Source organism: Macaca thibetana, chromosome 17 (genome assembly GCF_024542745.1).
Source record: "Macaca thibetana thibetana isolate TM-01 chromosome 17, ASM2454274v1, whole genome shotgun sequence".
Taxonomy (NCBI): Eukaryota; Metazoa; Chordata; class Mammalia; order Primates; family Cercopithecidae; genus Macaca; species Macaca thibetana.
The window spans coordinates 16,514,317-16,540,102 of NC_065594.1; the positions used below are offsets into that span (position 1 = coordinate 16,514,317).

Below are 25,786 nucleotides of genomic sequence, written 5' to 3' on the forward strand. Positions count from 1 at the left end.
AAAATGCAAATTAATATCACAATGAGATATTATCACATAGGAATCAGAATGAGTAAAATACAAACTGGTACCTACATAAAATGCTAGCAAAAACAGAAACAGAATCACTCATATGTTGTTGGCGAGTGTGTAAAATGTATATAGTACACTGACATGTCTTTTATAAAACTAAGTATGAAACTGCCATAGTACCTAGCAATTGTAGTTCTGGGCATCTGTCCCAGACAAATAAAAATTATGTTCACACCAGAACCTGTACATAAATGTTCTTAGCAGCTTTATTTGTATTAGCCAAACACTGGGAATAGCCTAGCTATCCTTCCATGGGTGAAACGCTAAACAAACGCTGTTATGTCCACACCAGGGAATTTAACTGAGCAATAAAAAAGAATCAAACTATTGATGGATATAAACAAACAACTTGAATAAATTTTCAAAGAATTATGCTGAGGGAAAAGCACTAACCTCTAAAGGTTACATGCTACATAATTCCATTTATGTAACACTGGTAAATGTTTTGATTTGAAATGACAAAATGATAAAAAATGGATAACAAATTAGTGGTAGTCAGGGGTTAGGGATGGGTGCGGGGGTAGAGGAGGGGAAATGGAAGTATTATGCAGCTATACCTTGTTTTACTGCACTTTTCTCCATTGTGCTTCACAGATATTGCATTGTTTTACAAATGGAACCTGCGAGTCTATGGATGCCATCTTTTTAACAGCATGTGCTCACTTTGTGCCTTTGTGTCACATCTTGGCAATTCCACAATATTGTAAACCTTTTCATTATTATTATATCTGTTATAGTAATCTGTGATCCGTGATCCTTGACGTCACTATTGTCATTGTTTGGGGGTAACACAGACTGTGCCCATGTAAGATGGTGAACTAAATCCATAAATATGGCCTGTTCTGACAGCCCCACTGACTGAATATTACCCTTCTCTCTTCCCTTCCTTTGGACTCCCTGTGCCCTGGACACAACTATATTGAAAGTAGGCCAATTAATAACCTTGCAAAGTCTTCTAAGTGTGCAAGTGAAAGAAAGAGCTGCATATCTCTCACTTGAAATCAAAAGCTATAGATATAATGAAGTTTAGTGAGGAAAACTTGTTAAAAGCCAAGATAGGGTGAAAGCTAGGCCTCTCGCACCAAAACAGTCAAATTGTGAATGTAAAGAAAAAGTTCTTGAAGGAAATTAAAAGTTTGACTCCAGTGAACACACAAAGGTTAAAGAAGAACAGACTTATTGCTAATATGAAGAAAGTCTGAGTGGTCTGGATAGAACATCAAACCAGCCACAACATTCCCTTAAGCCAAAGTCTAATCCAGACCAAAACTCTAACTCTCTTCAATTCTATGATGACTGAGATAGGTGAGGAAGCTGGAAAATAAAAGTTTGGAGCTGGCAGAGATTGTTTCATAAGGTTTAAGAAAAGAAGCAATCTTCGTAACATAAAAGTGGAAGGTAAAGCAGCAAGTGCTAATGTAGAAGCTGCAGTGAAGTGTCCAGAAGACAAAACAGCCTTCTACTGGAAGAAGATACTGTCTAGGACTTTCTAGCTAGAGAGGAGAAGTCAATGGTTGGCTTCAAAGTTTCAAAGAATAGGCTGATTCTCTTGTTAGGGTATAATGCAGCTGTTGACTGAAGCCAGTGCTCATTTACCATTCCAAAAATCCTAGGGCCCTTAAAAACTATGCTAAATCTCCTCTGCCTATGCTCTATTGATGGTACAACAAAGCTTAGATGACAGCACATCTGTTTACTGCATGGTTTACTGAATATTTTAAGCCCACTGTTGAGAACTATTGCTCAGAACAAGAGTTTTGTTTTGTTTTTTAAAATGCTACTGTTCATTTACAGTGTGCCTGGTCACCTAAGAACTCGGATGGAGAGATACCAAGAGATGTTTCCATGTGAGCTAACACTGCATCCATTCTACGGCCCATGGATCAAGGACAATTTTTGACTTTCAAGTCATATTATTTAAAAAATACATTTTGTCAGGCTGTAAATGCCATAGATAGCGATTCCTCTGATGGATCTGGGCGAAGTATATTGAAAACTTTCTGGAAAGAATTTACCATTGTAGATATCATTAATAACATTTGTGATTCATGAGGAGAAGTCAAAGTACCAACATGAACCAGTGTTTGGATGGAGCTGATTCCAGTCCCCATGGATGACTTTGAAGTTTTCAATATTTTAGTGGAGGAAGTCACTGCAGATGTGGTAGAAATAGCAAAAGAATTAGAATTAGAAGTGGAGCCTGAAGATATAACTAAATCGCTGCAATCTCATGATAAAACTAATACAGCTGAGGAATTGCTTCTTATGGATGAGCAAAGATAGTGGCTTTTTTTTTAGACAGAATCTACTCCTGGTGAAGATGCTGTGAAGATTGTTAAAATGACCACAAGGGATTTAGATGATTACTTAAACTTAGTTGCTAAAGCAGCAGTAGGTTTTGAAATGACTGACTCCAACTGTGAAATAAGTTCTATAAGTAAAATGCTATCAAACAGCATCAGATGCTACAGAGAAAACTTTTTGTGAAAGGAAGAGTCAATCAAGGCACCAAACTTCAATGTTGTATTATGTGAAAAAATTGCCACAGTGACCCCAAAAGTCAGCCACAACCACTCTGATAAATCAGCAGCCATCAACATAGAGAAAAGGCCCTTTACCAGCAAAACGATTACAACTCACTGAAGGTTCAGGTTATTGTTTGCAATATTTAGCAATAAACCCTTTTTAGTTAAGATATGTACATTGCTTTTGACATGTACATTGCTTTTTAGAAATAGTGCTATCACATACTTAATGGACTACAGTATAGTATCAATGTAACTTTTTTTTTCTGATTTATCTATTTTATTTGGGTCTCAGTACAATAAGGAATAAAATGTAACCTTTTTTTAGGGGGAAAAGACACTTGCTTTCCATTTCATTAAGTTTTAGAAACTAACCCAAAGAGAAGGGAGGGAACTCCACCCACTTCAAAATTTCAATACTTTTATTCAGAACATCTGAAAAACCAAAATGTACTTTGGAATAGACTTTTAATCTAAAAGTACCATAATAACATTTTATTAGTTACATAGTCAATAATAGTCATTGAATCCTAAAAATAATATTTTTTCTGGTAATTAAAATCTGAAAAATACATCTGCTAAATTTCAACTTTTGATGCCTCCTCTAACTTTCAGAAGAAAATAACATTCAGAATTCTGTCTTCACTGATGAAAGAGAAGACAAAAACTAATACTCTACATTGAAACGTTGTTATTTATCATGATCCAGTGGTATACTTGTTTATAAACATAAATATAAGAGCCAAACATTCAAAGAGAATAGGACCCAAACTTTGTCACTTCAAATCACATGTTTGGACAAAAAAAAAAAAAAAAAAAAAAGCAAACATTCTGCAAACCCTGCTATCAATTTGAGTACTGATATTTAAAAGTCTTATTTGTTCTTATTCGAAGCACTTTGTATATGACATTTGTTTTTCCTGCTGCTCTAAAATCAGACCTGACTTTCAGTTAACTATGCTCTCCACTGTCCTTGAGTCCTGGTCTAGATTCTCTGTAGTTCCAATTTTTTCAGAGAACGAACTCCTTGTCTCGTGGATTTGGGGAACATTGCTGTCCAGCTGGGTGATTTTTATATGTACTGGGAAATGAAAAAATTTGTATAACTTGCTTTATTGTGATATTTGCTTTATTGCAGTAGTCTGGAACTGAACCAACAATATTTCTGAGGTATTTCTCTAAAAGGACACAATTTCAGGATTCTTGTGGTGATGGAAATTTTCTGTATTTTGTCTATATTTATTTGTTCTGTATTTTGTATCCAGGTTGTGGATACACAAACCTGTATGTGTGGTCAAACTGTATAAAACGAAATAAACACACAAATACACACACACACACATACACATACACACACGTAAGTACATGTAAATCTTTGGAAATAAGCGTAACATCAGTGGATAATGAAACACACGTGAAAATCCTGCAATATTTGCATTACAGTTTGAAAGATGTTTCCGTTGGGGGAAGATGGGTACATGGTGCATGAGGAATGCTTGCATTATTTCTTACAATTGAATATGAATCTACGATAATCTAAAAAACCTTTTTTTCTAATTTCATATTTGGTACTTCTAACTTTAGAAAGATGACTTAGTATCGTTTCATAATTTTGAGATAGGTAAGATATTTTCATCCAGAAATTTCAAATATCAGCAAGTGAAGTCTAAGGAGATGAAGTGCCTGACTTGCAGTCACTCCACAGCAGCTATGAAAAAATATCAGTTTCCTGCTTTCCCCCAAAGTACAGGGCATTTTGCATTCTGAATGCTGAAGCAGCACAGTGAGTTGTCTGCTGGGTGTAATTAATCCTCTCGAAAAGTACACCTCGTTTCCAGAGGGGCAACCTGGCCCTTTATGTACAGTATTAGGAAAAGATTTTCTAAAAAAAAAAAAAAAAAAAAAACACAGAAGGAATTTGGTAAAACAATTAGATTAGACCTAAAAGAAATCATAAAATAAGTCAACTAGAATTAATTAACATCCTGTATTAAAATTATTTAAAGTAATAAAATTTTGGTACAATTCTTATTCAAGCACGGAAAAACAATGTTTGCAAATGTTAGAGAAAAGAACAATACTAACTCATAAGTAGCTAAAAGAAGTTTAGAATGGCTAAAGTATAGTGTGTGAGAGAACGATGCAGAGAAGTGATGCTGGTACCAGAAACCCAGCCCTGCAAGATTGTAAACAAAAGAGAGAAATGAGCTTATTTGCCTTTCAGACACACCTTGTTGTCTATCAGGCACTTCTCATCACTTAAATACATTGTAGGCTGGGTGCGGTGGCTCACGCCTGTAATCCCAGCCCTTTGGGAGGCCGAGGCGGGCTGATCTTAACGTCAGGAGTTTGAGACCAGCCTGGCCAATATGGTCAAATCTCGTCTCTACTAAAAATACAAAAATTAGTCAGACGTGTGGTACGTATCTGTAATCCCAGCTACTCAGGAGGCTAAGGCAGAAGAATCGCTTGAACCCAGGAGACGGAGGTTGCAGTGAGCCAAGATCACGCCAGTGTACTCCAGCCTGGGCAACAGAGAGAGACTCTGTCTCAAAAAACAAACAAACAAAACCTTGTGTTTTCTCCAATAAGTAGCTCTTTTATCATGGTTTTAAAAATAGCATGTGATAATATTTCACTAGGTAAAATAACTAGTGGAGGAATTTATACAGATTCAAATGGCTCCTGTATATTTAATTACTTTAGAAAAGGTTTCCATGATACACTGTTAGATAAAAACATTGTTATAGGTATAGTGTGATGAAATTCTTGATAAAAATGATAAAACCATAACCTATATAGCTGCATGTATATTTATATATTAATACATTTGTAAAGGCAATGGAAAAACAGCAAATTATGACCAGTGATTCCATTAGAAGATTAGGAATCAAGGAGAGACTGCAAACTTTAATAGAGCTGCATAAAATGTTTTTGAATAATTAAATACAGAATTTTCTACCGTTGTAATTCACATGATGGAGATACATGAGTTGACTGAGACAAATACAAATGTTCCTGAGCAGCAGTGTCCAATAGAAATGCATTGCAAGGCACCAATGCAAGCTACATACATATTTTTCGATTTTCTAGTAGCCACATTGAAAAAGGAAAAAAGAAACATAACTCGTTTAGTTAGTATATTTTAAATCAATACTTCATAAATACTATCAGTTCACTACGTAGCCAATATAAAATATTTATGAGCTAGTTTACATTATTTTCATACTGTCTTAGAAATCTGGTGTGTGCTTCACACTTACAGCACATCTTAATTCAGACTTGTCACACTTGTAAGTGATTGATAGCCGTATGTGGATAGGAGCTACCCTATTGAACGGTGCAGCTCTAGAGGAAATTAATGGTTTTGCTGCTGGTGAATTTGACCTGCCGAGACATCTTCACTGTCAGCCTAGTAACGGTGTGACTGTACCCAGGTTTGGTCCCACTGTCCCAATCTTAGTTCAACTGTACATTGTCCATCTCTATCGTTTTTCAGTTGAGAAGCTTTGATATTATTTAATACATTTTATTATTACCAATATGCATATAGGTTACCATAAAATCTACACTTTCAGTGAAAATGAACAGTGTATTTTCTGAAAACAGTAAGAAACCAACTTTGAAAAAATTCTCTGAACACGACTTTGTAGAAAAACAAAAGATAACATGGTATTAATTCTGAATTTTAACTTGAATGTTTGGACAACTATATCTTCTACAAGGGCAAAGAGGACAAAACGTTCCCCAAACAAAAAGTCAGTGGTCAAGGCATTTATAATGTGATGTCTCATCCAAATATCGAGATGAGGAGAGGTGTTTGTTTAAGCCCCCAACTTGACCACCAAACACCTGGGTAAATTTAGATAATTTCCATAAATTCCCTGGGCTTTACTTTCCCCAGTTATCTATAGTGAACTTGTTTAACATGGTTCTAAAATTTAAATTTAAAAAGGCACGTGATAACACTGTATAAATAAAATGCCTTTTCAGACATTGTAAAATCAGAATCATGGTTTTGGAGTTAAGAGGAATGCCAGTAATATTAAATTTCTAAATTCTATGATTAGTTTTAAGTCAGGATTTCAGATAATCCAAAAAAGAAAAATATATTGTAAGCATGTTTACAGGGCCACAATGGATGGTTCTTACTAGGTTGAGTTTTAAGGACACTGAGCATGGAAGGCAGCTGTGTACACTGTAGAAGACAGATAAAAATACAATACACAAGGACTAAGAATGGACAGATTTCAAAACTTGGTGGCCTCTCTTCAATAAAGAGCCGTGAGACTGGATAGTCATTTATTCAACTAAATCCCAGAGTTATTAAGGATTATCGAATGTCAGAAGAATATATTCTTATGCCATTGTTACTTATGTTTCCTCCACCTTTGCTAGAAAATTGACCTTCCTTCTTTAAGAATAGCATGGTAAGTCTACTATCCTTGACTTTTCATTAATTTGTTTGATCACTAAAGTATTTCAAGTTGTTGTCTATGTCAAAGCAGGAAAGTGAGTATGTTTTTGCATTAGTTTAATTGCCATCCAGTAGATAGAGTAACTATTTTAAGAAAATTTGATACACAAATATTCAGCTCATGAAACAGATACATTTTGAGGATGTTTAGCACTTTGAAAAATTACTCATCGTTTTATAAAATAATTCACCACCATTTAAAAAAATATAGCCAATTTCCTTACTGAAGTTAATATAGATTTATTTACACAGAAATTTTAAGGAAAACCTTTATTACAAATGATGAGGTACATCTTTATAGCATACTTTCTTATAAATGGAGCTTCCAAAATATACTTGTGATAAACAAAGTGTTTTAAACTTACCTGCTAGTCTATTAAACCGAATTTTCAACACGCTCCTTCACCCAATTCAGACACAAAATGTAAGAAAAATAGATTTTTTAAGATTAAGAGAGTATGAAAAAGGAGAAATATTGTTTATGTAAATGAAGGTGACTTCAAACTTCTCTGTAGCATTTAGAAATTTCTGTGGATAGAAATATGAGTAGAAATGAAAATCCTGAAGTACTCACTTACAGACCTCAAAGAAATAACATTTCTTTGCTTGCTATCCTGCTGTTGTTTTACTTTTCTTAGTTTATCCTTACTCATCTTCATTAATGCTACATAATATCACTACATATTTAGAATAGCATTCAATTCTAGTTATATTAGTAGCAGCTGGTACTAATAATATCCAACACTTTGTTCATACTCATAAACACATCTGTCAGCAACATCTGGGGGTTGTTAGAATCATCCTTTCTAGGACACTGAAAAGGACGGTCTTACTTGCTCCAAACACATTCCTCTACTACCATCATGTTCCCCTATAAAATGTCAGCACCTTAACCCCTGATGTAAATAAGCTACTGGGGAAAAAAGGTTTTGTTGCTTGTACTGTTACTGGTGTTGCTTGAAGGAACAGAGAGAATTTGAAATTAAATTCTGGTAAAGTATGTATAATGGTGATGTATAGTGTCCTGACTTTGGGAATAAACAAAACGAAACAGCAATGCACAGGAGAGGCAAAAAGAAATTAATGGAAAATATCCCAAATGTTAAGAATAGGCCTACAATTTCTCTACTACAGTATGTATGATTTAGAAAAAATTGAGTAGCCCCAGGATTTGCTCTGAGCCCTAATATACTTAAGATAAAGATGTTCTTGAAACAATAAATACATTCATTAGGCTTGTGTTTCTCCAAATCTATCTGGTCCATTCTTAAGTCCCCAAAAACTAGATTTAGGAGTGAACAGGGGCTTAGTGCTCCTGGCTTTTCTGAAAATTAAAATCTAGTATTTCAAATTGAGTCCTGAGATCACATACTAAGTATGTTTTTAAAATCTACTAGCTTTAATGTCATTTAGTCTAAAGAATCAAATACAGCACATTTTATATTTTGCACATTTCTCTTGCTTTAGAAGAAGGGACACTTATGAAGCTTACCATACTCATTTTCTCTCAAGGTATAGGACTTCAGAAGTGGCCATGGTAACCCCTGTATATGCATATTTTATAACTTGCTCTTTTTATGTTCTGAAAGGCAGTACAATGCAGTGGTGAAGGGAATGGCTCTGATGGACATATCACAGCTCCATCACGAGCTGTGTTACCTTAGCCAGTTAGTGCTGGTCTCAGTTTCATCATCTGTAAAATGGGGACAAAAACAGGAGCTACTTCAGAGGGCTGTTAAGAGCAGTACGTATATGTTAATAGGTGTATAGGAATAGAACAGAGACTGGCATTGTTATTGCTGTTATTCCTTATTTTTGATGTTTGTTAATGAGAAACTGAGTCCCATAACATTATGCCGTTTGGGGTCAATGATAAACTATATGCAATTTCTGAGGTCTGCAGAGTAATTTTTGAAATGAACTTAGCATTTTTCCATTTATTTGAAATAAATGCTAATTTTATGTGGTGAAGAAGCTTCCCATAGTGGCTTAAATAGACACAAGCAATGTAATTTAAGCTTTAAGTTTCTAGTACCAATTTTATGTAAATTGGAAACACTTCCCTTGTAATAGTTCAGTGAATTATTATAAGCTAAATTATCTTGCAAACAACAGAAAGAAAAACAAGAAATAAGAATGCTTTCCCTATAGGCAAAACTATATATCTATATCTGCTGATAAAATTAATAATGATTTTTGAGTGATTTTAATTTTAAAGAAATATATAATGATTACTGGTGAAAAGAGGAGACTGCTAGGTTTTTGTACTTCTTTTGAATTGATTACAATATTGCGTTGATTGAAAATACTGGAATTCAACTTTACTTAGATTTAGATTGTTTAGAATACATTCATTTTCATTTGGATATTATTAGTATGCAATCATCTTGCTTGTTAAATGTGCTTACAGTATTATGGTTTATTCTTTTCTATAACTGAGAATTTTTGCCATATTTTTGAATTTCAGTTATTCATAAAGACTCATATTTATACTGATAAGCAGTGGAATCTGAAATAGGTAATTAAAAAAAACTGGAGGGGCGAGTTTTTTTCTGACAAAACGTCATTGAAAATCATCAATCATCAAAATGTATTAAGACAAACACTTCTTTTACTTACTGAAAGGAAACCCTGGAACAACCTAAAACCCTACAAAGTATTTGTGACTTTGAGGGGGTTTAGACATGACTCCACGAGAAGAAGACTTGCTTGCTTTAATTGTGTACAACAATTATTTACATGTCCTTAAGAAATAATTTGGTAATATTTGTGTTTTAAAGTCAAACTGTAGGACTAGGTGAAAAGTCCTTGGCAAGGAACCCTCTCTAGAGACCCTAAAAAATTATGAAAAGCTATAATATTTCAGCCACATTGGTTTTTGCGTATAAAAATAGCTATTTTAGGAGTCAACTACCACATGAAATAAATGACATTTGTTTTAATTGAAAAAGATAGCTAAAATGTTTCTGTGGGTTATTGCAACAGTACAAGAATACAAGGTGCATTTATTTATTAACAAAAACAATTGTAAAACAAATTGTGAAAGCAAAAGCAGGCTACAAAACAAAAAGGTTTTTGATTGCCTTTGCCTTATTTAAACATGTTACAGGTTAATATGCCACAGTTGAGAAACGCTATAAAGTGTAACTTAGCATTTGCTAATACAATTTAAACATTTTCCCACACCCAGAGCACTACGGAAAATATATATGTGTATGGTAAACGCTTCCTCCTTCAAGTATCACAATCTTGTGGTCACATAATCTTCCTGGGTGACTGTGTCTGGGAGGCTTAGATCATAGTCTATACTCGAGTCCTCTTCTTTTGCATGTTTCTCCTTTGGTATTATAGGAACCGTGTCCTCCACCACCACCTTCTCTGACTTGAATGGACACACTCTCTTGCCTACCTGTAACCCCAGTGTGTCCGTATTCCTTTCTCTATGGTCTACTAACACACATTGTTCACTGAGACCGGGAATGCTCAGGTCAGCCCGTGAAGCTAATCCTCGAGATTCCAGTTGAATATTTCTCTCAAGTGGTCCTGCAGCCTGTTGACGAGCAACTTCTTCTGAAACAGAGAAGATTTGGTTTGCGTTTTGCTCAGCAGCATTTTGTTTTGATCGTCTATGAAATAACCCAAAGTTTTTGATATCGGTCACAAAATTCACTTTTCTCTGCTTCTCCCTGGGTGGCTCCTGCACCACCAGAGCAGAGCCATTGCTTATGTTATGTCTTTCAGAGGCAATTGCTGCTGATCTCGGATGAATCAGGGTGGTTAAATCAAAAAGGCTGAAATTCTTTTTCTTGTCCTTGCTATTACCTTCGTTATCACTCTTTTCATCTGAGTCTGCCGAGTTTGAAGACTCCTTCGAGGCATTTGCAGATTGTATTGTGGAAAGTTTGCTTCCTCTTAGTAATCCCAGAACTTCAAAGCGGAAACTAGAAATGTCTTGCTTTAGTTCCTATGTAGAATTTAAAATGAAAAATTAGGTTAGGACTTAAACATTTGGAAATACCATTTTCTTGTCTCATGTATAGGTCAGAACTGTTTTCACTCCTTTTCAGAAACAAGGATTCTACTCTCCTGTGGTTCTATTTAGAATTCCAAGTTCTCTCACGGATACTTGATGTCATTTTGATGTCTACTAATTTCCTTATTGGAATTGGGAAGGACACTTCCTAAGGTTGATGCAAAAAGAAACATGAGTTATCTTTGCCACCAACGCGCAGCTGAGTATATTGGGTTTCTCTGGGACTACAGTTTCGAAGACTTCCTCTCCAAATGAGTCATCTGCTGCCAAGTTACTTCACTGTCTCTGGGGTGTATTTCATAGGATTTTTAATATTGGCACATTTTTCTGTCCACAGGGAGATCTGAAAATTATGTGGAGCCTAACTTTTTAAGAGCTGGTAGTTACTTGCAGTTGTTTACTGTCTTAAAGAGGACTTTCCCCCTAAATCTGGGTCAGCCTCTGCATCCTAGGAATATCTTCGGATCTAACGACATTTCTTAGGCTCATCCTTTTTCCTTGTCTTTTGGGGCAACTGAATTCTCAGTCTTAACCTGATGGCAGCCTTCTTGGTGGCTTCCTGCCCTAACCTATCTCCTAAAGCAACGTGAATCATTTAACATTACAATTTGAACTTTATGACTGCAAAGAAAATCTGGGCTTCTAGCTAGTTTTCAACCTGCACTTTAAGTTTTGTAATTTCTCTATCTTCTTACCTAATTCACTACTTCATTCTCACGTTCAAACCTGCTATTTTCTATGTTAAATATCTCCTATAGATTTTGTTTAATGTGTTTGTTTTGGCCTGTAAGATCTTATGGACCTTAATCATTCTTCCAAAATCTCTAAACACTAACTAAATAATTTTAACCTAAATTATTTTAAACATGTGATTCAAGAATATAGTATTTTACACATTTTACTTATTTCCTCTTACACAATTTAAAAAATATCAAGGAGAATGTTTTTAAGTGTATTAGTTACAATTAAACTCAAATCTTAAATTTTCTGCTATCAAAGTTTTGCAGAACACACGAAGTTTTGTTGTTAGTGTGTTAGTTACTAAATGTTTCAGATTTTAAGATCAGGCTGAAATTTCAGAAACAAGCTCACTCCTGGGATCAGGTAAGTCAGAATGCCTTATCACTAGGCTTTTCTCTGTATGTGTGAAAATATTGTATTTTGAGAAGAAATTTCATTACTAGCTTTTCTTTTTACAGGTCCGTAGGGTTTCAGTGGAAAGATGAGAAGGCACACAGGCTTGCTGGAACACACAGCCACGTTTCTAGCTCTGATTTTAAATGTCCTCTATCTGGATTAATATTCTGCACAATCTGCCTCTTGTGATGGACATGAAAACAGTTACCTTAAAGTTCTCTTCGGTCAGGCCTTCTTCAGTTTTAGCATCTCTAATCATTGCAGCAACGTATCGCTTCACCAGGTTCCTCATAACTTCCTGAGGCATTTTAGAACAAGAGTATTGATACTCAGTGAGTAAATACATTTCCTCCTGAGTCAGTTCTGAAGGGGGGACTGCATTTTATTTTAATGAAAATTTCAAGACATAGTACAAGGACAACTTACTTGGTACTGGTGATGTCTTCTCAAATTATCAGCAGCTCGCCTCTAAAAAGGAAAAGGACATTCCTTTCTGGTTATACTGTTACATTACTATTCTAAAAAATAATTTATTTTTTTAAATCAAGAATGTTTTTATTCTCATTTCTTCAGTGTGGGAGTTTTACTAGTCAATGGGCAATGGCTAAAGAGTGCTGCACATGGGCAGGGCGTGGTGACTCACGCCTGTAATCTCAGCACTTTGGGAAGCCAAGGCGGGTGGATCACGAGGTCAGGAGATCGAGACCATCCTGGCTAACATGGTGAAACCCCATCTCTACCGAAAATACAATAAATGAGCCGGGCGTGGTGGCGGGCGCCTGTAGTCCCACCTACTCGGGAGGCTGAGGCAGGAGAGTGGCGTGAACCCGGGAGGCGGAGCTTGCAGTGAGTGGAGATCGCGCCACTGCACTCCAGCCTGGGGGACAGAGCCAGACTCCGTCTCAAAAAAAAAAAAAAAAAAAAAAAAAAAAAAAAAAGTGCTGCACATGAATCAAAAGAGTGAACAAACGTGTATAATCTATATGACATTTGAAACGCAGAGTAAGTTAACAATGACAGAACTGTTGTTCTCATACAGGACACAAGATGATGAAAAATTAGTTAATTAGAGTTAATACACACTCAAAATCAGTTGAAACGATGATGAGAGATAGTACATATCAAATAGAAATTTAAAAGTCTTCATAAATATTAACATGGCATGATTAAGAAGTTATGTTGTGTAACAGTTAATCAGAAATCTTGTTAGTTGCTGAACTCTCCAATATTAATTTCAATTGTATATACAGTAAGAGGAGATTCCTGTTTAAGTAGATGGCTGGATTTAACAGAATAAATAAATAAAGGATTCTGTTGAAACACAGCATTTATTAACTCATTTAATAAATTAAATGTCAGTCCCAGCTCATATTCTGAAGGCATCAGAATGGTTTGAGAGTAGAGGTGGGGTAAGCACAGAGCAGTGATTTGAGAGTATGGAATAGAGAGATGGGTTGTTTAATGATTGAAAAAAGTCCATTATGAGTTGAGTTAAATAATAAATGACATTAAAGTTATATATTTGCAGATTCTCAAGTATTCTAAATATATGAGAAAAACCCCTACATAATCCCAATTTTATGTATGTTGAATAAACATCAGCATTGATTCTTCAGGAAGAAAACCGGCCAAAATAATGTAAAATAAAAATATCTCTATAATAAAGGAATTAATTTGGTAAATTATGAGAAAGCAAAAGGGATAATATATCTTGGTTTTAAAATGAGGCTTTTGATCTTGTTCCTTAATAAATAATCACAGGCTGATAAAATAGAATATTGAAAAGAGCTGTGCCTGCATCACTGTGAAATGATAATTTAAATATTAAACGATTTAAAATAAACTATTTTCTTCTCTTCAGAGAAATAGAAGAAAATGCTATTTTCACTGGCCATAAGGATGTATCTGTCTTTCATGACTAGTAGTGATTTGTAGGAACAGATGAGACATGCTTAGCTTCCTAAAGGTCACTAATTATTTTGACTATCATTCACTTTTGCATGAGAAATACATTTTGAGAAAAACATTTAAAATAGGATTAAGCTATTAATTTAAAAACTCAGAAATTTGAAACAACACAAATGTAGAGCATCTTGAAAAAGCATGGCATGGGAATTTTATGGCTGGGCCACCAGATGGAGGTGTCTGACTCATATTGAGACACAGCTCAGCTGAAACCTAAGACAAACGGCACTTCTAAAAGGAAACACACAGTCTTCTAGATCTCCTTAAATTTACTTAAAGTAAACTAAAATACTAAAGTGAGTCGTACATCAATTTCTTTAACACTCTCACCCTAAATATTATAACAGAGATCTGATTTTCATTATTTAAGTAGCTAGAAACTCTCAATTTAATATAGAAAGAATTTAGTCTACTTAATTTTTATTGTTTCGAGGTTCTATAACGTTTCACTACTGTGTTTTAGAATCCTATCCTTCTAAAATCCAATAAAGACATTTTCAACAGAGAGCAGTTAGAAGTCAAGATTTAACTTTAAATTTCTTTAGCATCAAACTACAATTGAGGATGACAGAATCAGAAAATTATGAGTAATAAGTGAAAATTATCATGATACATTTTAGTATTAAAATGAGTACAAACTGTCTTTCCTTCAGTAGAATCTTACTCATCCAAAGTCAAATTTTTAGTACAAATACAAAAAGGTCAAAGACTACATTTGAAATGATAATTCTAGGTTAATTTTCCTGGGAAAAAATTTTAAAAATCAAAATAGCTTTTCAAAAAGAAGAACACTAAAAATGTTCACTATGTACCTTTCCGGTGTTATTCAGTTTCTATAGTCCAGGTTTAAGACTAAGTTAATGCAGTTCATTGTTTTTGCCAACCAATTATTCTCCATAATTATGTGGTAATACCACAAAACTATTTTTTAGTTGCATGAAATTTTATCAGGCAATGAACTTCAACATCCTGGCTAGAAAAATAGGAATGGATGAAGTTAACCATCTTCTGAACCTAAAACTCAAAATGAATGCAGTGCACTCACCAAATAATTAATGCTAAATTATGCAGCTGATAGAGCTCTCATCTGTTTAATCTCTGTTTCCCTGATTAGCATGACAGAATAGGCTGTTTAGTGATCATTACCGTTATGCCCTTACTTTCTGGGAGAAAGTGTGGTGTGATGTTAAGAACATGGTACCAGGGGTTACACCTGGGTTTGAAGCTGACTGTGCCTAGTCAGGGAGTTTAACTCTGACATCCTCCCTCTTCCCTGATTTTTTTATTTTACAGGGTGAAGATAAACTCCACGGGTAGTTTTGAAGATTAAATGAGATAAGAGATTTATGGCATCTGTCGCTAGCTAATGTTAATTCTTGTCCTTTGCATTTTGTTTTCCTTTTTGATTAATAATATGATTTAACAGCGTTTTAAAATATCTTGATTCTCAAAGCTTGTGCATAGCAGGAAACATATTACGATTACCTCTGAGAAAGTAAAATAATATACTTAGATTTCACTGTGTCCCTTTGCGTGATTTTGATGGCAATTCATGCTTGTGGAGAGCATTTCCTTCAGCTAAATCATTAGATACCTTCAGCTTTGGCAGTAGAGAGGTTTAGAGGTAGGAAACTTGCATGTAAGTGACAGAGTAAGGGGATAGTTCTGGTAAATTTGGACAGATGTGACCCAGACTCTGTAGGCAGTCATCTTTTGGGGGAGCCCAAAAATTTTACAAACTTTTCTGCATGACATTGAATTTTTGCTATGACGTTAATGAGACAGCCATATGTGAGCACTGATATAGAAACTCAAAGGAAAGTTCAGAGGTCATAGCAAAAAGGAACACTGGCTAGGGGTTCCTGCCCAGCGGACGAATGCACGTCCTACAACATGTTGTTACTGAAGAGCCACTCTGATTTGGCGTCTCCTTTGGTCAAGTTACAGAGCAGAGTCTCCAGGCCTGGGGATCAGAGTTCCTCCTTTGCCTTTGTCTCTGGCTAAGCTCAGGGATATTTCTCTTCAGGGGCTCAGGATGATTTTCATGGGTTGAGGCAAGGAGAAGCCTACTTCTAGGAAATGCAAGATATTGGGGAAGCTGATTGTCTACCTCAGATCTCAGTTTTTTCAGTGCAGGAACCATGAGTTGGGAGAAATTGTTTATATTCTTGGTGCCAGGCAGATTGAAGGGAAGGGCACCTGGATATGGAAATATGATGGAGTCTTGCTTTGTCTCCAGTCTGGAGTGCAGTGATCTTGGCACACTGCAACTTCGTTCTCCCAGGTTCAAGCCATTCCCCGGCCTCACCTTCCTGAGTAGCTGGGATTACAGGTGCATGTCACCATGCCTGGCTAACTTTTGTGTTTTTAATAGAGACGGGGATTTCACCATGTTGGTCAGGCTGGTCTCGAACTCCTGATCTTGTGATCTGCCTGCCTCAATCTCCCAAAGTGCTGGGATTACAGGTGTGAGCCATGGTGCCTGGCCGGAAATACGATTCTTTTACCATGTGCCAGGAGTTTTTCATTTCTCTGTGACCCCTGGAAAGGGCTTTGCCTCCTATCTGAGTCCTGGGATATTTCTGGTGATAATCCTGACACTGTATATTTGGGTTTGGTTTGCCATGGTGGGGAGTAAAGCCAGCTTGTCTCAAGGCTCCATTTTGGAGCCAGAACTCTCTTAACTTGTAGGGCTAATTTAAGGTAGATTTATTAAGTGACTACATGTGTATGGCAATAGAGTGTAAGAAACCAGAGATGAATAAAGCACATTTTTGCCCTTAAATGGCTTATAGTCCAAAAGGTGGATTGCCAAGATCATGAATGACTGCACATGAAGACAAAATACGAAAGAAAACACGGGAAGTGCTGTAAGTGTGTTAACTGAGTACAGGGGAGAAGGAGATAATACTGTGCGAAGGAAAGAAGCCAGAACAGCCCTCTTATAGAGAATAGGGTATTACGTGGGACATGAAGCAATCATAGGATTTGGACAAGGGGAGGTGCACAGGTGTTCCAGACGATTGGAATACGATGAGCACGTATGCTAGGGTTAGAAAGTGAGAGGCACATTATGGAGACTTCTGGCACGATAGTTGCAAAGTCTTTGCTATTGGGAATATACAGATGAGATTGTAGTGGGAAGTTAGCATGGACTGTTAATGTAGAATTTTAGATGGCACATGAATCCGGTGGTTACTAGGCACTTGGGGATTTTGACTAGTTGAGTGACATGTGATGAAAGTTTAATTTCATTGATAGTCATCTAGCAGCAGCATCAGGTGGGAATGAGACTTCCTAGCTTCTGGTGGTGGCTGTTAATTCTTGGAGGTCTTTGGCTTTCAGGTGCCTATCTGCAATCTCATATGGTGTTTTTCTCGGGTCTCGGTCTTGACATGGCCATGTTCTTACAATGACCCTATTCCAGTATAATCTCACCTTAACTAAGTATGTCTGCAATAATCTTACTTCCAAATAAGGTCACAATCTAAGTATGGGTGGTTAGGACTTCAACCTATCTTTTTTGAAGGGGCACAGAATTCAACTCGTAATGTATGTACTCTTTGCAATAAACATCACAATAATTTTTGGCAATTAGTGACACCATTGAATATTATACAATAGAACTACCATCAATGATATTTAGGATATTCATATACTTTTTGTTGGGTAAAGGTCAGTTGAGCTTCAAAGGGATTTGTTACCATAAGAGAAGATATTTTTTCTTATAATTATCACTGGAAAAGACCAAGAACAGGATAAATGAACAATTTGTGTTTAAAAGTAATATAATGAAAGCCATTTCATTAAAAAATACCTAAGTGGGTACTGAGCTTTAATACCTAAGAAAATAGGTATTTAATTTTCTTTCAAGCCATTTGCATATTAACTTTGACAGAGTAATCTGCATTGACTAGGTGTTATCTAAAAATAATAACTTAGGTAGAATTATAGCATGGTAGACCTGTGTTAGGAATAAAAAATTTCTCAGTGAATGAGTGTACAATATCACATAGAAATTTCTGGAACTTGGTGGCCGGGCGTGGTGGTTCACGCCTGTAATCCCAGCACTTTGGGAGGCTGAGGAGGGTGGAGCACAAGGTCAGGAGCTCAAGACCATTCTGGCTAACATGGTGAAACCCTGTCTGTACTAAAAATATACAAAAAAAAAATTAGCCGGGGGCATAGTGGCAGCCGCCTGTAGTCCCAGCTATGCAGGAGGCTGAGGTAGGAAGAATGGTGTGAACCCAGGAGGTGGAGCTTGCAGTGAGCCGAGATAGCACCACTGTACTCCAGCCTGGGCAAGAGAATGAGACTCCATCTCAGAAATAAAAAAAAAAAAAGAAAGAAATTTCTGGAACTTGCATTTTGCAGCTTTTTTTTTTTTTTTTTTTTTAAACTAGATTGGTTGTGAGTTGTGTTTAAGACAGAAAAAATGGACTATATGACAAATCAAGGACTTTTCTTCCTTAACTGAGTGTCTAGGAAAAATATTTTGGAAGAAGTGCTCTTTAAGCTGACACTTTCCTTTGCAAACTACATCAGAAGTCAATAGACTGTGTGTGGAATGTTCCTTGGCAAGGTAGCTTTAAAGGAGAAGATGGGGGCATACCTGTGTGCCACATTAGCATAATTCACAGTTTGCAGGTTTCTCCTGATCTGTTAGGACAAGACAATGGCAGCGTTTGGATCAGAGAACTCATGTTAAGGAGAAAGACCATCTAGTGAAAAACCGCTGCTGCTGCAAGGAAACTCTGGGATTTCAATAGAAGTGTCAGGTTCCTTTAGAGCAGGGAAGATTTTGCAGCTAGAAAAGAGAGGTCTCTGGAGAGTGAGCTGTGACATTTTCTCACTCTTATCTCCAGTTCTCTCCAGGTCCACTATGTAGAATGTCACGCTCACTTCATGTAGCTAGTCCCTGCTGTCAATTTTCAGTGCTGTTTTCTCTCATTTCCACTCTGGTTTTGGTCTAGCAGTGAATTTTAAGCCCATGAATTATGCCTTTTAGTCTTTGCTTTGCTCCTTGAATTCCTTAAGCCATGCATCTTGCTGTGTTCTTCTCCTTTCACGAAAACTAAAAAGGCAAGGGGCATTCTGCGATGTGATCCCTTTACAAAATTTGCAGTTTGACTTCTTTGCAGATGGATCTACATATTGTTCTCTATAAACAGTCTTTCTCTACCCTTATAGCATACATCTGCTTACTGTTTTTCATGAACACATTTTCTAAGCATATCAAAATAATTCATGTGAAATGTCTGAATGTTGTATCATCAAACCAAATATTCAGGAACTCACTCTTGAAATACCAAGAATATCAAGCAATTAATTTCTATATATCCCCAACGGGGAAATAAAGTTTCAGCAAAAGGCCCTGCCAACAAATCTTGCAGCAGTAATTTAGGAAATCTGGAGATCCTCATGGATGAAAGTTGTCATATCTGTAAGATTTGTCATTAGGCCTACTGAGTGTCCTAAAGATTAGGGAGCAATACATTTTGACAAATTGCCACTATAAATGAAGTCTGAGAGGCATGTACTACGAGCATTTTTTCTTTAGTGATGATAGCTGTTGCTAATCTATTCACAGTTTCTAATTCATTTGCAGCGACTTAACTGGGCATATTTCTGTGGCAACTAGTCAGGCTCGAATATTCCACCTGTATCTCAGGGCTGAGTGATGCTCAGTGATCTGCCAGAGATCATCATGCCTCCTGTTCTTCTCACCATGTGCTTGAGAGAAAACCAAAAAGTGGAAGACATAAAACTAAGGAAGTTAAAAACATTTCTTATGATTTTATTGAAAGAGCTAGTATTTTTTTTGGTCTGGTATACTAACATATAAATGTAAACATTTCATTTAGAAACCTAGTCTGTGGCATTAAATATGTTTCACATTAATTAAATGCTTTGGGGAAGTACTGTATTATAATAGCATCTTTGTACTTGAATTAAATGGATCGGGACTTTTGGAGCAACAGCAGGAAACCTGGTTTTGTTTTAGTTTAAATAGCTCAGATCTACTATGTACTCACACAAATTAAAGATTCAAAAACTTCAAAACAAATTGTGGTAAACACCAATGCTGTCTTGAATAGAAATGTCCAGTTAAAGTTATAAACTGGAAATGCTTGTTAAAATGGAGACTCCTGACAATTCTTGTATGCTATAAAATTTGAGAACGAATGCTTTAATAACAAGAAGGGTATTTGCTGATAAAATGAGGTTAAACAAAACACTTGACAAGAAGCAATATCAAAAAACACAAGTTAGAGTGTGTTTCTTATTTGGGTAGGCTGCTTTCATGGTTTTTTTTAATAGTCCAGAGATGAAGCATCTCTCAATAATGGGTTTGCTTTCTATCACAAATGTTGTGCTCAATAATAAAGCATTTCTGCTCCACTTACGTGTTCTCCCACAAAGCAGTAAAGTGAAAGGTTAATTTACCTGGAACTCCCAAACACCCATTAAATGCAGTCCAGAGTTACAAAGAAATATGAGTTAATGAGTTTTCAGAGCTAGTTGTATCAGTATTACTAGGACGCCGTAAATAGCACGATAAGATCATCAATAATGGGCTCCTAGAGAGTGGCCAGTGTGGCAACCCTGAAGAGCACTGGTTTCCCAGGCATTTCCTGGGAACGTGAATGGAATGAGCACCAGGGTGACGTTTACGCAAAGGCTGGGTGACGAGTGTCAGCAAGTGAACTACAAATGGGAAGGTTACAGAAAAATACTTCAAAGAATGAATTCACTTGCAGTGTGGCTTTAATTATCTGCTTCAAAAATGCAGCATAAAGATAAGCAGGTTGAGGATAAGGGCAGAAGGTAAACCAGCCTGGTAAACAAGGGATTCTGGATACAGGCGTCTAAGAGGCAGCTGAAAACAATGATGATAGGATTTGCAAAGGCTGCTCAGAACAATCAAAAGACACAACAGGGAAGGTACTGCTGCATGCTCACCAGACTTCTCAGGGAAGTAAGAGAGGGCAATGGAAAGCAGTTTGAGCTGGAAAACGGAAGACCCGGCATTTTCCCCCTACTCTGTCTCTAAGAGACCCTCAGACAATGGGCAAAGTAAACAGGTTCTCTTTTAAAAGAAACGGTTGAGCTAAATGATATATGAGATCGCTTTGGGGTATAATGGTATATTCTAAGCCATGTGCTGGTTTCACAAAGTGACTGTTACTGTTCCTTAAATGTCACCTTTTAATTAATGGCTATTTGTGTATCTCATTGTCTTTGTATGTACACCTAATAAACTGTCAGGAGGATTAACCAAGTTGAAATCAATTCACGAAAAAATTAAATACTTTTCATATCACTTTCTCAGTTAACCCCTCTTTTAATAATACAACCATCTTAATGTATATCTCATTTATCTTATACATTTATTTATTTATTGTTTGAGACGGAATCTCGCTCTGTCACCAGGCTGGAGTGCAGTGGTGCGATCTCGGCTCACTGCAACGTCCATCTCCCGGGTTCAAGCGATTCTTCTGCCTCAGCCTCCTGAGTAGCTGGGACTACAAGTGCCCACCACCACGCCCAGCTAATTTTTGTATTTTCAGTAGAGACGGGGTTTCACCATGTTAGCCAGGATGGTCTCTACCTCTTGACCTTATGATCCCAAAGTGCTAGGATTACAGGTGTGAGCCACCGCGCCTAGTCTTTCTTATACTTTTATAAGCAAGAACTTCTTTATAAATTATACTTATCATTTATTTTCATATAAACAAAAAATGTATAAAACTCAACTAAGAGTAGGCATCCGAAAATCATATGTTCTTTTCATTCTGGAAATGCAGTATGGAGAAAGAGTAAATTTAGACAGCATTGATGTTGATTGGACTGGTGCCTGCCCAAGGCTCTAGATTGGTAGAAAAGAGAGACATGACTCAGAATATTTTCCCCTTTGGCATAAATTCCCAAAGCATCCAAATACTCATTGTTGAATGTTAGTAAAATATTAATAGTGAAAAAAAAAAGGAATGGTTTGAGATTCTGATTAGTTTCAAATTATTTTGCTGTGCATCAGCTTGGAGCAAAAAATTCAAATATAGAGATAGACATATAAGAGAAATGTGTGGGTTCCTTTTGAGACTAGTAATATATAGCAAATAAAACTGTTTAACTCTGCGAATGAATCACTACTTTAATAGAAAAGCCAATTGACTGAGAGCTCCTCTTTGCTTCTAAAGAATGATGGCAACATAATCCTTTCCATGAATCAAAAGTGAGAGGATAGGAGGGAGGGTCGGAAGTCAAGCTTTTGGTCTGGTTCTCCATTCGTTTTGTTGGCAGTACAGATGGATCGCTTAAAACATCAGAGCAGGACCCTGTGTTTTGTTATAAGTTTCCTGTTATTTTAAAAACCAAGATTCTCTCTGCCATTGCCTAAAATTAAAATATGAAATACACATTTCTTTGGTGAGTAGGGTTTTTTTTTTTTGACCCAGAAGCTCTTTTTAAATCAGAATACTCTTATGAAAGGTAGTATATTATGACAGCATTAATCATCACTATCTTTTCTGAGATCGATTAAAAAATGCTTATAAATTTTCGGATGAGATGGTACAAAGGATAAGTATATTTGATGTGGAAAGGAGTAAGCTGGAGTCTGGCTTCCTTGAAATCTTGTCCTGTTTACCGCAAGGGAAGCATTAATTATGTCTTGCATTTTTCCCGTAGCCTTTTACATGTGACTGTATGATAATGTTAAATATATTACATAACATATCTGTTTTTATTTCTGTATCTCTCACATTAAAATTGGTGCCCTCAAAGATGGAACCCATGCCTTCATACCTCTTGCCACTCCTCAAATTCTGGTTCAGTTATGGCAAGGGGAACACATGCAGTAATTGCTTATTAAATCTAAGCTATTACATTTATTCTAAGACTTTTAACACAAAAGTCAAATATTTGGAGGAAAATAATTTCCCTCCCTTCTAAGGTCAGTGTTAAAGTTCATAAATTAGTATGAGGATGGCAGGATAAGGCTTTGTCACAATCTGACTTTGGTTTCTAAGGTCAGATAAGTTCACAAACTGTAGTCCCTCAAATCTATGGGTAATAGTTTATAGGAAAGAATATAACTGCATCTCCTAATCACCTCTTTGTAACATTCACTTGCCAGTCAATTTCTCTAATTAGAGTTGTTACAGAGATGAGAGGAAAATGAATGCCACCGTCAGTGTGAGAAAGCTCCATTTGGTGCTGATGACAATGCCTGGTAGGCAATGAAGTGAAAGAGTGGGAAGGGTTTCTTAGGGCATAGCAGTCACACACCATGTCAAATAAAATGGAAAACAAATTAATATTTTTTATTTTTGATTAATCTCAAATATTACTTGGTAATCCTAATATAACAACATTTTCAAATACTTCCAAAGCAATTTTCCTGAGAAGATCAAAGTGACTAATGAGTATCAGTGTGTTAATTCCCAAAACATCACTATGAGAACTTTCAAAATTAGAACGCAAAGGGAGGAAGGCGTGAAGAATGATTTGTCTTATGTCAATGGTATGGCTGGACCAAAAGCTTAACGTGATGTATCTTCTGCTGGAATTGCTTGAAACCTTGACTTCTAAAATGAGGAAAGGGAAATATCATCTTCCAGTTTACCACGAGCATGGTTCTGAGCAGTCTCTCTCTCTCTCTCTCTCTCTGTGTGTGTGTGTGTATATATATATATGTATATTTAGATGCCTAACTTCTTGGCATCTAATATGATAGGGAGTAGACGCAACATATTGAGTAATTAAACATGTTCTGGAATCACAGTTGACAGTTGGCACAGCATATTTAAGTTATAATATTCAGTCAATCATTTAATTGAGAATTCTTATCAAGCATAAAATGCTCCGTGTAAGGACCTATGTTAGGCACGAGGAATTTGAGGTCACTAAAACACATGCCCTGCCCTCATGGAGCATACAATCCAGAGGGGGAAACAGACAATGAGGAATAAATGCCACAAATAACCTGCTGTACATTCTGCAAAGACCTAGAAGTCAAGGTACAAGACAGAGTATGCTAGTTCCCCATCCTTGGCTAGCAGAACTTGAGGGCTGTGTGAAGAGTGGAACTTCTATTAAAATAGCAGTGACTGCCCTCAATGCAGGAAATGCACTTGTGAAAAAATCCTAGTTAATCAGACACTGCCTCGGTCATGGGAGATGTGCTATAAATGTTCATGACATGCAGTCGGTAAGAACAAAAAGGCTAAAGACCTGAACCTGAACATGTTCATTAAAGACTACAAACATATTCAAATACACAATTTAGAAAAAGAGTAATACTAACATGCTGTGTTCTTACCCCTATTGTTCCAAAACTTTCTGGCTTCCTTCTCATCTGTTTCTTGCACAAGTGTGTCCAGATCCATTTAATCAGGTACCAGAGAGACTTGGGGCTCGGGATGACATTGAAGGGAGTAGGCAGAGTACCTCCTTCTTCAAAATAACTCATCCAAAGCTTTGTTCGTGCAAATTTCCATTCTATATCTGCATGGTCCTGAACAGGAGAACATGACAACTGATGACAGGTTCCTTAATTAATAAGGTACCATAAATTTCACAGACAGCCTGTAACCTGACTTCAAGCAACTCTTGGAACATTAATTAAATTGCTTCTAAAACCACCACTGACTCCCAGAGATAGTCATCTAAACATTTCAGGTGGTGGCTTAACCTAGAGTAGTCACAGGTCTTGTGTCACTTCTCATACTTCCTTCTTCAGTGAAACAGGTATCTAAAATAATTCCATGTTAAAAAGACTGCAGTAATTAGTCATGACTTGAAGATTAGCCTGCATCTTCTGCACTGTAGGCTCACATTAGCGCAGTTTCATTTGATTCAGGAATAGACTTTCTGTCTTAACCAAAGCCTTGTATTCCTGTTTCGATTAATGTTACCTCCACAGATGCTCATGGCTTAGCCTTCAGTGTTGCCAGGAAAAGTCTTATTGGATATGTTTTCATGTGAATATTATTGCCCACCTTTGGCCAACGGAAATAAACATAGAAAGAAGTTCCCCTAATAAATGTAGAGTTGGGCTTCTCTGACACACCATGGGATCTTGACCTAACTTTGGACAGATTTCACCAAAGAGCAGTATGGCCAGTGGTTGCCCACAATCCTGAGGCTATCCCCTTCATCATGTATTACTCACTCCACTTTATTAACCTCTTGGGGAAACTTTGGAACATTTGTGGCAATTAGATTTAGGGCGGCCAGTCTCTTCTTAGAAATGTAGCCATAAATCTGATTTAAGCAGAAAATCTGAGAAGTAGGAGGTGGTAGAGACTGGGCATACATTCATTTTAAGAATTCAGAATAGTTCATTGTAACCAGTTAATATCATAAACACGAACTCATATTTTACAGTAGGAGAATAATCTTCAACTATGTTTCATTTTGATATTCCTAAATTGCTGTATGCTGATGAATAAGTTATACATACATTTCTACTCTGCGCAACATGGGTTTTAATCCAGATACTGGACAGATTGTGCTTTGAACAAGAATCACCAGAGCTAGAAATTGCATGGCCTTATTGTTGCTAAGCGAATG

At 36.5% G+C, this 25,786-nt stretch overlaps 1 protein-coding gene across 1 annotated transcript in view; it reads right to left on the bottom strand.

Moving 5' to 3' along the window:
- Positions 1–10,047: 10,047 nt before the first annotated feature.
- The window catches only part of TRPC4 (transient receptor potential cation channel subfamily C member 4), a 221,594-nt gene continuing 205,855 nt past the window's right edge, over positions 10,048–25,786 (bottom strand). Inside the window, exons 8-11 of the mRNA XM_050767068.1 lie at positions 24,534–24,728; positions 12,671–12,712; positions 12,453–12,542; positions 10,048–11,038 (exon numbers count right to left, since the gene is read on the bottom strand). Coding sequence (XP_050623025.1) covers positions 10,316–11,038; positions 12,453–12,542; positions 12,671–12,712; positions 24,534–24,728 — 1,050 coding nt within the window. The 3' untranslated portion in view covers positions 10,048–10,315. The remainder of the gene's footprint in view (positions 11,039–12,452; positions 12,543–12,670; positions 12,713–24,533; positions 24,729–25,786) is intronic.